The sequence below is a fragment of the Musca autumnalis genome, unplaced genomic scaffold (assembly GCF_047663935.1).
Source record: "Musca autumnalis isolate F117 unplaced genomic scaffold, ASM4766393v1 scaffold_5, whole genome shotgun sequence".
NCBI lineage: Eukaryota > Metazoa > Arthropoda > Insecta > Diptera > Muscidae > Musca > Musca autumnalis.
In genome coordinates, this window is record NW_027412088.1 from 184529192 (window position 1) to 184543072 (window position 13881).

General features: G+C 33.9%; 1 protein-coding gene across 1 annotated transcript; it reads left to right on the forward strand.

Moving 5' to 3' along the window:
• The first annotated feature begins 8981 nt into the window (after nt 1-8981).
• On the forward strand, nt 8982-12843 carry LOC141404595 (chromatin-remodeling complex ATPase chain Iswi-like). Its single transcript, XM_073988049.1, has 2 exons — nt 8982-9153; nt 10762-12843. The coding sequence occupies exons 1-2, from the start codon at nt 9100-9102 to the stop codon at nt 12679-12681; spliced, it is 1974 nt and encodes a 657-aa protein (XP_073844150.1). The 5' UTR covers nt 8982-9099; the 3' UTR covers nt 12682-12843.
• Nucleotides 12844-13881: the final 1038 nt, after the last annotated feature.

Genomic DNA, 13881 nt, shown 5'->3' on the forward strand with positions numbered 1-13881 from the left:
AAAAGTCGCACGACGACGTCAAATTTTGTCGCCGTAATGTTCATTTTCCGGCGACAACAAATTAGCTGTCGCCGTTCATTTTTACTAACGAATAAAAATAAAATAAAAAAAATAATAAAAATAACTTGTTATCGACGATTATTTTCTATCGCTGTACGTAGTGTATTTTTTAAAATTTGTCGCAGAGACGATAGACGACGCGACATGACTCGCCTCGCTGTACGGAATTGGCCCATTAGATGAGGTTCCAATATGGACTCAATCGGTCCACTTCTTCGGGTACCTCCCACACAAAATTTCGGAAAAGTTCGGTTTAGGACCTGGTCTCGAATCGCTTTGATTTTTGTTTACGCAAGTTGTATTCGCTGTCCTCTATACGACGCTGTAAGTTTCATTAGGGGCAAGTCCATACTTTCTGAGAAAATGGACCTGAAAGTTACAAAAAACCCCTATGACACCGTGTGAGGAGGTTGGAGGGCAAAATAACTCTCGAACGGATCTGCCGATTCGGTCCAAAAATTGGCTTTCGTAATATTTTTCTCCAAACTTAGTTCAAGTTCAAGGATGGATTATATCGGTCCACTCCTTCGGGTACCTCCCACACAAAATTTCAGAAAAGTTCAGTTTAGGACCTGGTATCGAATCGCTTTGATTTTTGTTTACGCAAGTTGTATTCACAGTCCTCTATACGACGCTGTAAGTTTCATCAGGGGCAAGTCCATACTTCCTGAGAAAATGACCGGAAAGGTGCAAAAGCCCCTATGACACCTTGTGTAGTGGTTGGAGCGCAAGATAACTCTCGAACGGATCTGTCGATTCGGTCCAAAATTTGACCTTCGTAATATTTTATCAAAACATAGTTTAAATTCGAAGATGGGCTATATCAGTCTACTCCTTCAGGTACCTCCCCCACAAAACTTCAAAATTTTTCGGAAAAATTTTGCGCACGATAACTCTTGAAAGGAGTGACCGATGTAATCTATACTTTGCACATCCTAATATATCTAACAGATATAGATCTTGTTCGAATATGGACTATATTTGTCTACTCCTTCTGGTACCTCTCACACAAAATTTCGGATAAGTTCACTTTAAGACCTGCTCTCGAATCACTTTGATTTTTGTTGAAGTGATTTTCATTCGCTACCTCCATTAAAACGGTAAAAGTTTTTTCAGATGCAAGTCCATATTTCTTGGGAAAACAGCCGGAAAGGTGTAAAAACCCCCTATTTCACCATATGTGGCGGTCTGAGAGCACGATAACTCTCGAACTGTTCAACCGATTTGGTCTTCGTCATATTATATCCAAACTTAGTTTCATGGGCAATACCGGTTCACAACTTTCGGTACTTCTCCCCAATATTTAAAACATGTCACTAAAATGCTAGGACGACCACAAAATTCTGAACAGACCTTAAATACATTCGATCTGTCCGGAGGTGAAAGTTTGGCTTCACATTAGCTGAGGGTATATATCTGTCGGCAAAGCCGACTGACACTTTTTTACTTGTTTTCTTTTAACCACCGGCCTTCGGCCGGTGATTTGAGACTTTCTCCTATGGACAGGAGCCAATCTCGGGAACGGGAACAACATTTTCTTTTAAACTAAAATTTTTCTCTAAGCAGCCGGCCCTTAAACAAGAATTCAGAGGCCCATATCTCGGGAAGTATACATTTCCCCAAAAAAAATTATACAGCGTTGGAATCAGCATAAAAAGCACTAGGTATATGTGGTAAGTATTTCATATTTTTCGGAATACTGTCGGTAAAGGAAGGATATGCCAAAATAGGTTATGGGTGCTCTTTTAATTTATAACAAATTATAGCCCACACTTTAACCTTTCCAAAATGGTGCTATATATTGTCATACCTTCTCTGGATCCACAGATATGACCTTTTTTGACACCTCAAATAGGTAATTCTTATTTTTGACCATATTTATTATGAATCGCATATGAATGGTTTGACGGAAAATTGTTCTAAGGGCCGGTAGCAAGAGATTTCCATAACATATTTTGGCATAAATAGAATACTCTCCCACCTGGCGGAAAAATCTGGAAAAATTACCACAGGTAGACCTTGTTGTCCTGATCACAAATATATAAACTTTTCCGGGGGGAAGTCCATACTTCCCGAGATATGGGCCTCTTAAGTTCCGAAAGTTCCCTTGTTAAAGTAAGAACAAATTTTAAATTAAAAAAAATGTTTTCGTGCCCTAAATTGGCTCCTGTCCATAAGAGAAAGTCTTAAATACCCGGCCGAAGGCCGGCTACTTAGGAAAAACTTACAATTTAAAAAAAAAATCAAATTTTTTCCGTTAAAAGCTCTAATGCAGTGGCCGTTTAACTGTATATTGTGGTAAACCGCATACCTACCAGTGCACTATAGGTAATTTGCCCTGTTTTTGAGGCAAAAAGTCGATTTTGCAACTTTTAATAATAATAATTTTTTAGTTGGCATTGAAAAAAGAACATGTCAAAATTTATTAATATGAATTATATTTTTCAAAATAGCGTCATTATCGCGGTTTAAATTGCAGTCAAAGTGAGAATTTCGAAGAAAAACTAAAAAAATATATATTGTAAGGCATATTTCAATGTACGTAAAACCGCGGAACAATAAACCAAATATAAATATATGTAAAATGGAATAGATTGGCAATTGCGAGATGAATTTATGTATTATATAATATAGCTTAAACATTTTGGATAGGGACCAAAAACACAAAAACTCAGAAATAGATATTTTATTTTTCTTAAACACACTTCATATAGACTTATACTAAATTGGCCGTGTTTGGCCGTGATTTTGCCACCTAGAACACATTACTGAAAGTCTTCTGCATTGGTATTACTAGGTTTCAAAACCCGATTTTGCCCGTTTTTTGATATTTATGAGATTTAATTAGCTTACTTGTTAATAAAAAACCTTAAAATTGTGGAAGTTTGGTTTGGGGAAATAAATAATAAATGTAAAAAATATTGTTGTTTACAATTTCATTGCAAGTAAAATAAGTAATGGCGACAAATTGTTCGGTATATCCGTGGTTTTCTATAAACGGTGCGGCAGTAGTAAGCTTTGTTTTATCTCTCCATTACATGTTAATCATTGATACGGTTTAAAGGATTACTAAACTCGTCTTTATTAACGTATTTTCAAAAATATACAAAACTGTAGTAGGGTAAATGCACCAGTAGTCGGCACTTTAAGGATTCTCGTATCTTTAGCCGTATGTCATTCCGAGTCTAAATATCCAATCAAGTTAAATTTAAGTTGTTATGATTCGTTATTTTGTGTAGTTTTAGATTATATAAACAATTTTTTTGATTATTTCTGTTCAACATGCAAAAAATACAATTTTACTGAAATACATACTGCTTTTTCACCAGTAGTCGGCACCATTCCCCAATAGTCGGCATGATATGATCCAGTAGTCGGCATGTTATATTTAAATAAAGAAAAAATGCATGCTTTACATTTTTTCTTAAATATTTGAAAGAACTATAGCTTAAGCATTAGTTATTTATACATTTCTAGTTTAGTATATTCGTTTCTATTGATTTTACTTCAAAAAATAAGGAAATTAAAACATATTGTTTAAATAAATTAGGTCGTACCAATAGTCGGCATGATATGACCCAGTTGTCGGCACCCCACAACGTACGTACTTCAAATCATGGCTAATATTGCTTTAAAATTTAAAGTTTAAATCGCTAAAGTTCCTTTCAAATTGAAACATTTTTTTATTAATTAGCCTTTAAAGTATTTCTTTAGTATTTTTTATAATTTTTAGCTAAAAGTAATCGATAAAAACCAATGTTTATAACCCCATGCCGACTTCAGGCAAATTTTATATTTTTTTGTCCCTAAAGTCGGCATCAGCAAAAATTGCACAATTATAAATATTTTTTAAAAATTTCTTTTCCTAAAGTGTTCTTTTAACTGTTCTCTACCTTTATAACAAAAATGTTGTGGAAAATTTCTTTATTTTAATATAATTACAGAGCTTATAAGGTTAGCATCTCCACAATTTTTTTCTTAAGAAACATGCATTTTCGGTTGTGGTGAAAACTCTTCACTGACAAAAACTTAAATTTCGATATAAAAATTGGTCCTAGCTCAATGAAGTTAAAGTATTTTTAGGATTATTTTCCAATTTTGTTTTTTTAATTTTCAGTTATTTGAGTTCAAATTCAAAAGGTGCCGGCTACTGGTACATGCCGACATTAGGTGCACTTACCCTAATAATTCGTTGGAAAATCTACTCGCGGGGACAAAATTTGTGTTAATTACTACCGTGATCGTTTTCATCAGTTTGTTGTGTATAAGAAAATTACGCTCGCAATTAATAGAGTAGTTCGCTATGTTTACGGCGTTAATAGGCGTGATCACATTACGCCATATACCATTAAATTACTAGGGACCTCTTTTCCAAATTTTATAAAACTTCGATTACTGGTGTTTTTCTATAAGTTGGTTCGTAACCAATGTCCTACTTTTTTAATGTCTTTGTTCAACTTCTCCACTTTTACAAGAAGGAGCCAATTGAATATTTCTAGTGCTATTTTTTTAATGGATAGTTCATTCGAAGTAAGAGTAGCGCGGCTATATAATATTTTGCCCAACAATTTAAAAGTATTTAATATTTCACCAGCTTCTTTCTCAAGACATCTTCTGCAACACCTACTCTGACGCTCAGATACTTTCTCTTTCCATCGTTTGATGAACGCCAAATTGTTTTTTTTTTTATTATTTTAGTGATCTCACTTATTTTTAACTGTCAGTTCAAATCAGGGATGGAAAATTCAGTACAATAGTACTTTTTTCAGTACCATTTCACTATAAAAAGTACCGAAGTACCCCCGCGGCCAATTCAGTACCATTTCCATACTCTAGTCTAGAAAAATTGTATTTGGAACTAAAACTGCAAAATTAAAGATTAAAATTACTAGAAATTTTATAAATCTGGATATATGGGAATATACCAAAATATGAACCCATGTTGATCATTTTCTTCGTGGAGCTCTTCCACCCTTTGAGAATCCGAAATATAAAGTTACAGTCACTAGGGTAGACTAATCATTTAAAAGATTCACATCGAGCGGTATAGAAGTACATTCCAATACGAGAATCTGCAACTATCGACAGTCTAACTATTGTTTTGATTACTGACGAAAAACAAAGTTTACATTGGCCACCAAAAAATTTTTTTGGACTATCTGTCACGAATTATTTAAAAAGAAAATCATTAGTTCAGAGTTCAATATAAATAAGGCTTTACGACGGCGATCAAAACGATAGTCGGACTATCGATAGTTTGCCAGCTCCAGGCTATTTAAAACGAAAACAAAGTATCTAATCTTTTAAAATACCGTTCTATTAGGGCTATATCAGAACGTTAACCGGCACTGACAAATTTCTGGGGAAGAGTTTAGTGGCCCCAACAAAGACTAAATACCAAATTTCAACAATTTTGGTATGATAATATGGCTCAAACCTTCAAAATACCGAAAATCGGGAGGTACCGTTGTATGGGAGCTATATCAAAACGTGAACCGATAGAGCCCGTTTGCAATACCAAACTTCCTAGGAGAAATTAAAGCTTCTGTACCAAATAAAAAGCTCAATATTAAATATTGAGTGCTGTATATAGAATTCAACAGACGGGTCTCCCACGAATATTTCGATGTTTTACAAACAGAATGACAAAGTTAATTATAACCTCCAGCATGGTATAAAAAAAATATACCATTTTGGAACATTCTTTAGATTTCATAGATTTAAACCTTTGTTGTTGTTTTTTACTGAATAAAAAATGTTTATATTTTTTCCATAAAAATAATAAAAATTACCTTTTCACTGAAAAAAGTACCATTTTAGTACTTTTTGAAATTTTAATTTTTCCATCCCTGGTTCAAATATGAAGGGTTATAACTTTATTATTATCTATAGTTTTTTTTTACATTTTTTTTAATCTTTTCTTACGTTTGAGTAGTGGGAATATAAATATTTGTATTTTTTTTAGCCTTATGGCTTGGAGTATTTGTAATTATAGGATTATATCATATACCTAGTTTTATATGCACTCTGAGTAGTGATAACATACACATATGTAATATAATGTAATTCATTTAAATTGGCCCGATGGCTTAGAATTATTTGCTCTGTTCCAGAACCTGCAACAAGCTACTATTTTTTACTACGATAACATTTTTTCCTCTATGTTATCGGAAAAAATAGTAAAAATGAGTAGACTCTTGCAGTACTGGAACAGGACAATTGTAAAGTTGATAAATAAATAAATAAAATGCATTGGAAAAAATAGCTTAGTTCGTTATATACGTAGTTGCTCATAACCGTTGTTCCTTATATCCGAATTTATCTCTAAAAATCATATGATCGCAACAAAGAAATGTATTTTTATGAAAGAAAATAATCGAAAGTATCACTCACAAATCTCACTTACATATTTCACCAATACAGTCTTTATTCACTTAAATTCTACACTTCAACTTTTGTAAGCACGAAACACCAAAAAGAATAATAAAAATATCATAATTAAATAATATAAATATACTAATCATCTTTCATCTCGTTTTTTTTCAGTAATATTTAAATTGAACGTGCAAAACAGATTCTGTTCAAAACAAAAATTCAAAGTCGAAGAATTAAACAAACTGCGTGACGCACGCCGTTCGTTAAAAAACGCAGTAGCTATGCCATGGTACAATTAGTTAGGTAGAAACATAGGCGAATTGCTACAACAAAGCACGGTTTAATAAGAAAGGTTAGCTAAAGCTTCCTGTCAATTTAAATTTTTATTTCGACTGTTCCTAAAACCTCAAAACAATAGGTGTGTTCGTTTACTCAACAATTTGTACAAATTTGTACAAGTCCAGTAACTTCTTGTAAACGACCAAGGTCTTTTGCATTGTACTGCAGAGTAAACGAACAACATCCAGTAACAATTTGTACAAATTTTAAGTAAACGAACACACATAACATACACAATCTGTGTATGTATCTGTGATGTTTAAATAAGTCCCAATTTACATTAGGCGAGTTTACTTGCGGCAATTGTCAGTTTGTAGGTGAGAGAGGGTGCTGAGAGGCAAAGGGTTACCATTTGCCTCACCTCTCTCTCCTACAAAATGACAATTGCCGCAAGTAAACTCGCCCAATGTAAATTGGGACTAATAATCCAAACAATTTTAAAAACAGTAGAATTCAATGTATTTTGCTTGGTTTACATTTACGAAATCCACTCGATTTCAACTGTCAATTCCACTGCTCAAACGTCAAATGAAATCCAATCGATTTCAGATGAGTTTTCATTTGACGTATACGCAAAGGAATTGACAGTTGAAATCGAGTGGATTTCGTAAATGTAAACAAAGTATTTGAAACTGTTTTTAGAACATTTATATGGAAGGAATTGAGGAGTTCATCATATCCAGAACTCGATTATGTGGAAAAATCTTGACACTTCATTCATTTTTCGCGTTTTTTATAAAATGCTCAAAAATGGTATTGAAAACAAACCCACTTGTTGCTTTTATGTTTACTAATGTTCTGTTCCTTTACTTTTGAAAATGGTAAAACCGGCAAATGTAGCAAAAATTATGAACCGCTCTTATATGAACTGTGTGGTGTCAGATGTAAAGGAACGCTTTTCGAGTAAAAAGTGGTAAAACTTGAAGATTCTTGCACGTAAAGCATGGTAGAACAAACCAGGTAAAGTAAATACTACAACAAATACAACTCAACAACAACCACATAGAAATTTGTTTTTGTTTGTAAACGTTAGTGTCATCGTACATGTAAAGGGCTGTTTACACCATCTATGAATGTCATATGAGCTGTAATTTCTTTCACCCATTCGACATTCTCTATGTTTGTCAAAATTGACGTCATACGTACAACATTCAATTTGTGCGTTCATACCTACAAGTGTTATTTTCGTATGACATAACCTATAAATATAAAAACAGCTGTTTTTGTCATTGTTTACATTTATTGTTGAGTTGCAAATTTGCGCAAATTTTAATTTTGGTTGAAGGAAAATGAATATCTAGCATGTTTGTTGTGGTATAATAGGCTTTTGGGGTTATAGAGGCATTTATGTTTTTGGCACAAAGCAACAATTTCCAAGACTGCTTCTTTCGACCCATCGTTCTGAAAATAACATTATAAACACCATTTATTTACTTTTCTAAATATTTAAATATACATAACTCTCCATTTTCTTTTTTAAAAGATTTTGTTTTTCAATTTTTTGAGAATGCCAGAAAACAGCTGATTAATTTGTGTTTACATACGAGAATGCCGTATCAAATAGAGCGCCCCCTAAATGAAAAATTTACATATGAGTTGCCAAATCATTTTGATAGATGAAAATTTTCATAGTGGTCACGCTATGTGTACAACATTCACAAGTAGCAAATTTGACATCTCATATGATATTCATAGATAGTGTAAACACCCCTTAATGGGCTTGGCACATATGGTCCGTTGTGCGTCGCGCGTTAGAAACATCAACCACATGAACAATGTGTAAGTGATGCCAAGTGATGAAATAAACATAATTTCATGAAATTAGACTTATGTTTCACACTGAAACTTTCATAAAAAACTTTCCCATTATTTTGGCTTTTTTAGGTCGAGTTCCCCATTACAGTAATTTTATAAAATTACTTTTGTATGGAACTCGATCTATGAACGCCAAAATAATGGGAAAATTTCGTATGAAAGTTTTAGCGTGTAACATAAGAGTTATTTTCGCTCTGTAGCAGGGGGTAATGGAACTGACATTTGAAATCCAGTGAGTTTATTAAAACTTTTTTTATGTAAACACACTATAAATCATGTAAATAATCAATTTTATTATGTCTACTGCCTGTGAATCACCCTTATCTCTAACACTTAACATACTTACGTTACGCTATAACTAATTACGCATAACCTTGTCACAGTCTGAACAGCCCTTGTATTTTTATTCTAAAAGAGCGCAAAAATACAAATATCCTTGACAAGAGTTTTTATTTGTTATTTGTTTTCTATGTTGTGAAGTTGTTCTGTTGTTTGGAGTCCCGAAATAAAATGAAACGCCTTGAAAGAGAAAATGTCCTTGCTGAAATAAACAAAGAAAATTTGGTAAGAAAAGTAACTAATAAAAAATAGAATATGCATCAAACTAGAATAAAAATATGAAAAAATTACCACAGATACTGACGATGTATTTCTTTTGTTGGGGAAATGTATACTTACCGAGATATAGGAAGTTCCGAAAATTCCCGTGTTTACTTGGGGACAAATTTACGATTTAAAAAAAGTTTGTTCGCGTAGCCTAAATTCGCTCATGTCCATAGGAGAAAGTCTTAAATCCCTTGCCGAAGGCCGGCTACTTAAGAAAACTTACGATTTAAAGGAAATTTTTGTATTTTTTTCTGCGAAGGGTCGGTAAAGGAAATTTGTTCCAAAATTTTTTGTCCTGATTTCAAGGATATAGGGCGTTATCATGAACTGCAATTCCCCTTAAGTTGCACTTTCTGCCTTAAGTTGCAACGGCGGAAAGACAAAACGGGGAAATTTCATTCATGATAACCCCCATAAGTTTTTCTCGCATCACTTCCGTTGATGAGCGCAGTAGCATATCCCGCTCTGAAATCTCCCTTTAAAAGTTAAAGAGCTTTAAAAAATCTGGGTACCATCTTTGGTAAACATTTCAACATAATCGGTGTGCTAAAATGGCGATTTTGAAAATGGTAAAACCGACAAAAGTAGTAAAAGTTGTAAACTGCTCCCCATATGAACTGTTTGGTGTCTGAAGTAAAGAAACGCTTTTCGAGTAAAAAGTAGTAAAACTTGAAGATTCTTTCACGTAAAGGAACAGAGCTATTATTTTTATCTTGTTTCCACACTTAAGAAAAACGAATATACGTCTTGTAGCAGATGTTTTTAGGATTGTTATTCTTATCTATTTTCTAAACAATGCCTTATTGTCTATCAATATAATGGATGGATGTCAGGACATCAGTTAAATGTGCAGCTGTTACGTTTGTTTTGTGTTTTTTTTTTCTGCCATTCATAACATGCATAAGCATAACATCGGTATAAAGAGTAATATAACTAAAGAATATATATTCGGAATATCCTTTCTTCCTTGAATTAGTTTCTCAGGGGATAGGACTGTAGTCGATATACATAAATCTGTATATCACGTCCATATATAGTTTGTCGGTCTTATATATTTGTTGATGTGCCCCAACAGCTCTGAGAAAACCAGTGGTCACCAAATAAAATTGCGGATGAGCACAATTGCTCTCGAATTTAGAATCAAATTTGTTCCAAATACTATTATTTCTTCCAACCTTACGTCAAATGGTAGGATGGGTCTATATAGGTGAACATTTTCTGATTTTTTTCAGTAGAAGGTTCCTGTAATCCTGTATAGAAGGATGTAGTTTTATTCGTGGACGAGTCCACACTTCCATACATAATGGCCTGAAAGCACTAAAGTGGTAAAAAATGAAAGACAAGTAAAGGAACAGAGCTACTTACACCGCTTAAGTCTAATTTATGAATTGTGTTGATATTTTTATAGCGAACACAGCTTGTAATCCTGACTACAACAGTGCCAAAAACCTTCTGGATATACCCCCGAACAAAAGTGCAAACATCTTGCCCGCTTTTTTAGTTTCGAGATTATGATCCATATTTTTTTTAAATTTGTTTGATTTTTCTCTATATTTTCTCTTTCAGCCCGACAATAAACGTAAGCTACCAAGTGCAACAATTGATTCGCAGGCGAAGAAGCAACGTTTGTCACTCGATGTTACTAAAGAAGTTGATCGTAATCAACGTCTAGAATATCTTCTAAAACAAAGTGAAGCATTTTCCAATTTCATTTCGACAACAGCCAAAGGTAACAACAATGTCAACAATAAGGAAAACCTTGCAAAGGAACCTGGAACAAAAGGCCAGCAAACAAAAAATCAACAGCGTATCACAAAAGACACTCAAGACAAAAACAACAATAATAATAATGGTGGCTTTCGTTTTGATACATCTCCAAATTACATCAATGGACAAATGCGTGATTACCAGATTGAAGGTTTAAATTGGATGATCTCTTTACATGAGAATGGTGTTGCTGGAATTCTGGCCGACGAAATGGGTCTTGGTAAAACCATACAGTGCATATCTCTTTTTGGCTATTTAAAACACTACTGTAATATGGCTGGTCCTCATATAGTAGTTGTACCCAAATCTACATTACAAAATTGGATGAATGAATTCGCGAAATGGTGCCCATCCATAAAAACTATTTGTTTCGTTGGTGAAAAACAGATTCGCAACAAATTCAAAAGGGATGTTCTTTGGGCTGGCGATTGGGATGTCTGCGTAACATCGTATGAAATGGTAGTTGTTGATACGGCTGCTTTTAAGAGAATCAAATGGCGTTACATGGTTATTGATGAGGCACAACGCATTAAAAACGAAAACTCTCAACTATCCATGTTCATCAGACAATTCAGTACCACAAATAGGCTATTGTTAACCGGTACTCCCATACAAAATAATTTACACGAACTGTGGGCTTTGTTGAATTTTATGTTGCCCGATATTTTCAATAGTCCGGATGATTTCGATCAATGGTTTAATACAGACGCGTGTTTGGATAATGAAGATTTAGTGAAAAGATTACAGGCCATATTAAAGCCTTTCCTTCTCAGACGTTTGAAATTGGATGTGGAACGAAGTTTAAAACCCAAAAAAGTAACCAAAATATATGTGGGTATGACGAAAATGCAAAGTGAATGGTACAAGAAAATATTACAAAAGGATATTCCAACAGTAATTGCCAATGGTTATGTAAGGAAGATGCGTATTTCAAATATATTAATGCAGTGTCGCAAAGTTACAAATCATCCGTATTTATTTGAGGGTGTTGAACCGGGACCCCCGTATACCACGGACATGCATCTAGTCAATAATTCAGCAAAAATGATGGTACTCGATAAGCTGTTGCCCAAATTGCGTGGCCAGGGTTCTAGAGTTTTGATTTTCTCACAATTCACCACAATGCTAGACATTTTGGAAGATTATTGTACATGGCGGAAATTTCCATATTGTAGGCTGGATGGCAGTACACGACATGAAACCCGTTCCCAACTCATCGATGAATATAATGCGAAAAATTCGAAATTATTTATTTTTATGCTTTCCACAAGGGCTGGGGGTTTGGGTATTAATTTAACTACGGCCGATGTGGTCATATTCTATGATTCGGATTTTAATCCTCAAATGGATTTACAGGCAATGGATCGTTCTCATCGCATTGGTCAAACAAAAAAGGTGCGTGTCTTTCGTTTGATTACCGAAGATTCCATCGAAGAAAAAATTATTGAGCTGTCTGAAAAGAAATTGCAACTGGATAAACTTGTTATACAAAAGGGTAGGAGTCCATTTTTATTGAACAAAGACGTACTCTTGAAGATGATACTTTCCGAGAAAATTGACAACGACCGAGAAGATTATGTTATATCAGATGAAGAAGTTGATGCCATTGTAGCCCAAGAAGATGACACCAGCGATGGTGGAAATAATGACAATAATAACAACAAGAAAAATGAAACGAAGATGACAACACGAAGAAGTGTCAATAAAATCAAATGGTAGGATTAAAAAAATTGAGAAGGAGGCTTTCCTTAAACTCGTTTAGTTTTTTATTTTTTGCCTAGAAAACAAATTTACTTTTTCAATTTGCTCCAAAATCATGTGAAAATTCTAAAAATTCTTAAATAACACTAAGTCACAAGGAAACAATTAAATTTATAAGAACAATATATATAAAGTATTTGTATTTGTTCTACCATGCATAATAGTGATGAATATTTGTTATTTAGCACTTTTTCGACTTTTTCATGTGATACTCCAAAATTGTTTTTAATTAGAAAAGCCAATTTACTAAAGCTGGTTTTGAATTCGAGATATAATAGCTCATTTACATTAGCCATAAATCCTCGACTGGATTTAATAAATCCAGTACAAATCTCATTGCATTTAGATATACATTTTGAAGGATTTAAATGGCAGTCAGCTGATTTTTGTTCATAGCACAATTACCAAGGTAGATGCATCAGCCCATCTGAACGAATTTGAAACGTCAAACGAATTTTTTATACCCTACACCACTATGTGGTAAGGGGTATTATGTGTTAGTGCATTTGTATGTAACATACAAAAGGAAGGGAGATAGACCCATAGTTCCTTCTAGAGATATACATAGAATCACTTTCTGAGTCGATTTATGCATGTCCGTCCGTCCGTTCGCAACATACAGGTCGCATTTGTTGACCGATTTCGCTGAAAATTGGGGAATACCATTTTTTTAGCCGTCGGAAGATCAAGTTCGAAGATGGGCTATATCGGTCCAAGTTTTGGTATAGCCCCCATATATATTTTCGGCCGATTTCACGTATTTTCTGTAACACACACGCTATATATGTCCGATTTCGATGAAATTTTGAATGTGTGACTGAATTTTGTCTAAAAATAAATTTGCCAAATTATATCGAAATCGGTTCAGATTTGGATATAGCTCCCATATATATGTTCGCCCGATTTCACGTATGCGATGTACCAATCACGCTATATACGTCCGATTTTAATGAATTTTGGAATGTTTGACTGAATTTGGTATAGAAATAAGTGTGCCAAATTATATAGAAATCGGTTCAGATTTGGATATAGCTCCCATATATATTTTCGGCCGATTTCACGTATTTTCTGTACCAAACACGCTATATATTTCCGATTTCGATGAAATTTGGAATGTGTGACTGAATTCAGTCTAGAAATAAATGTGCCAAATTATAT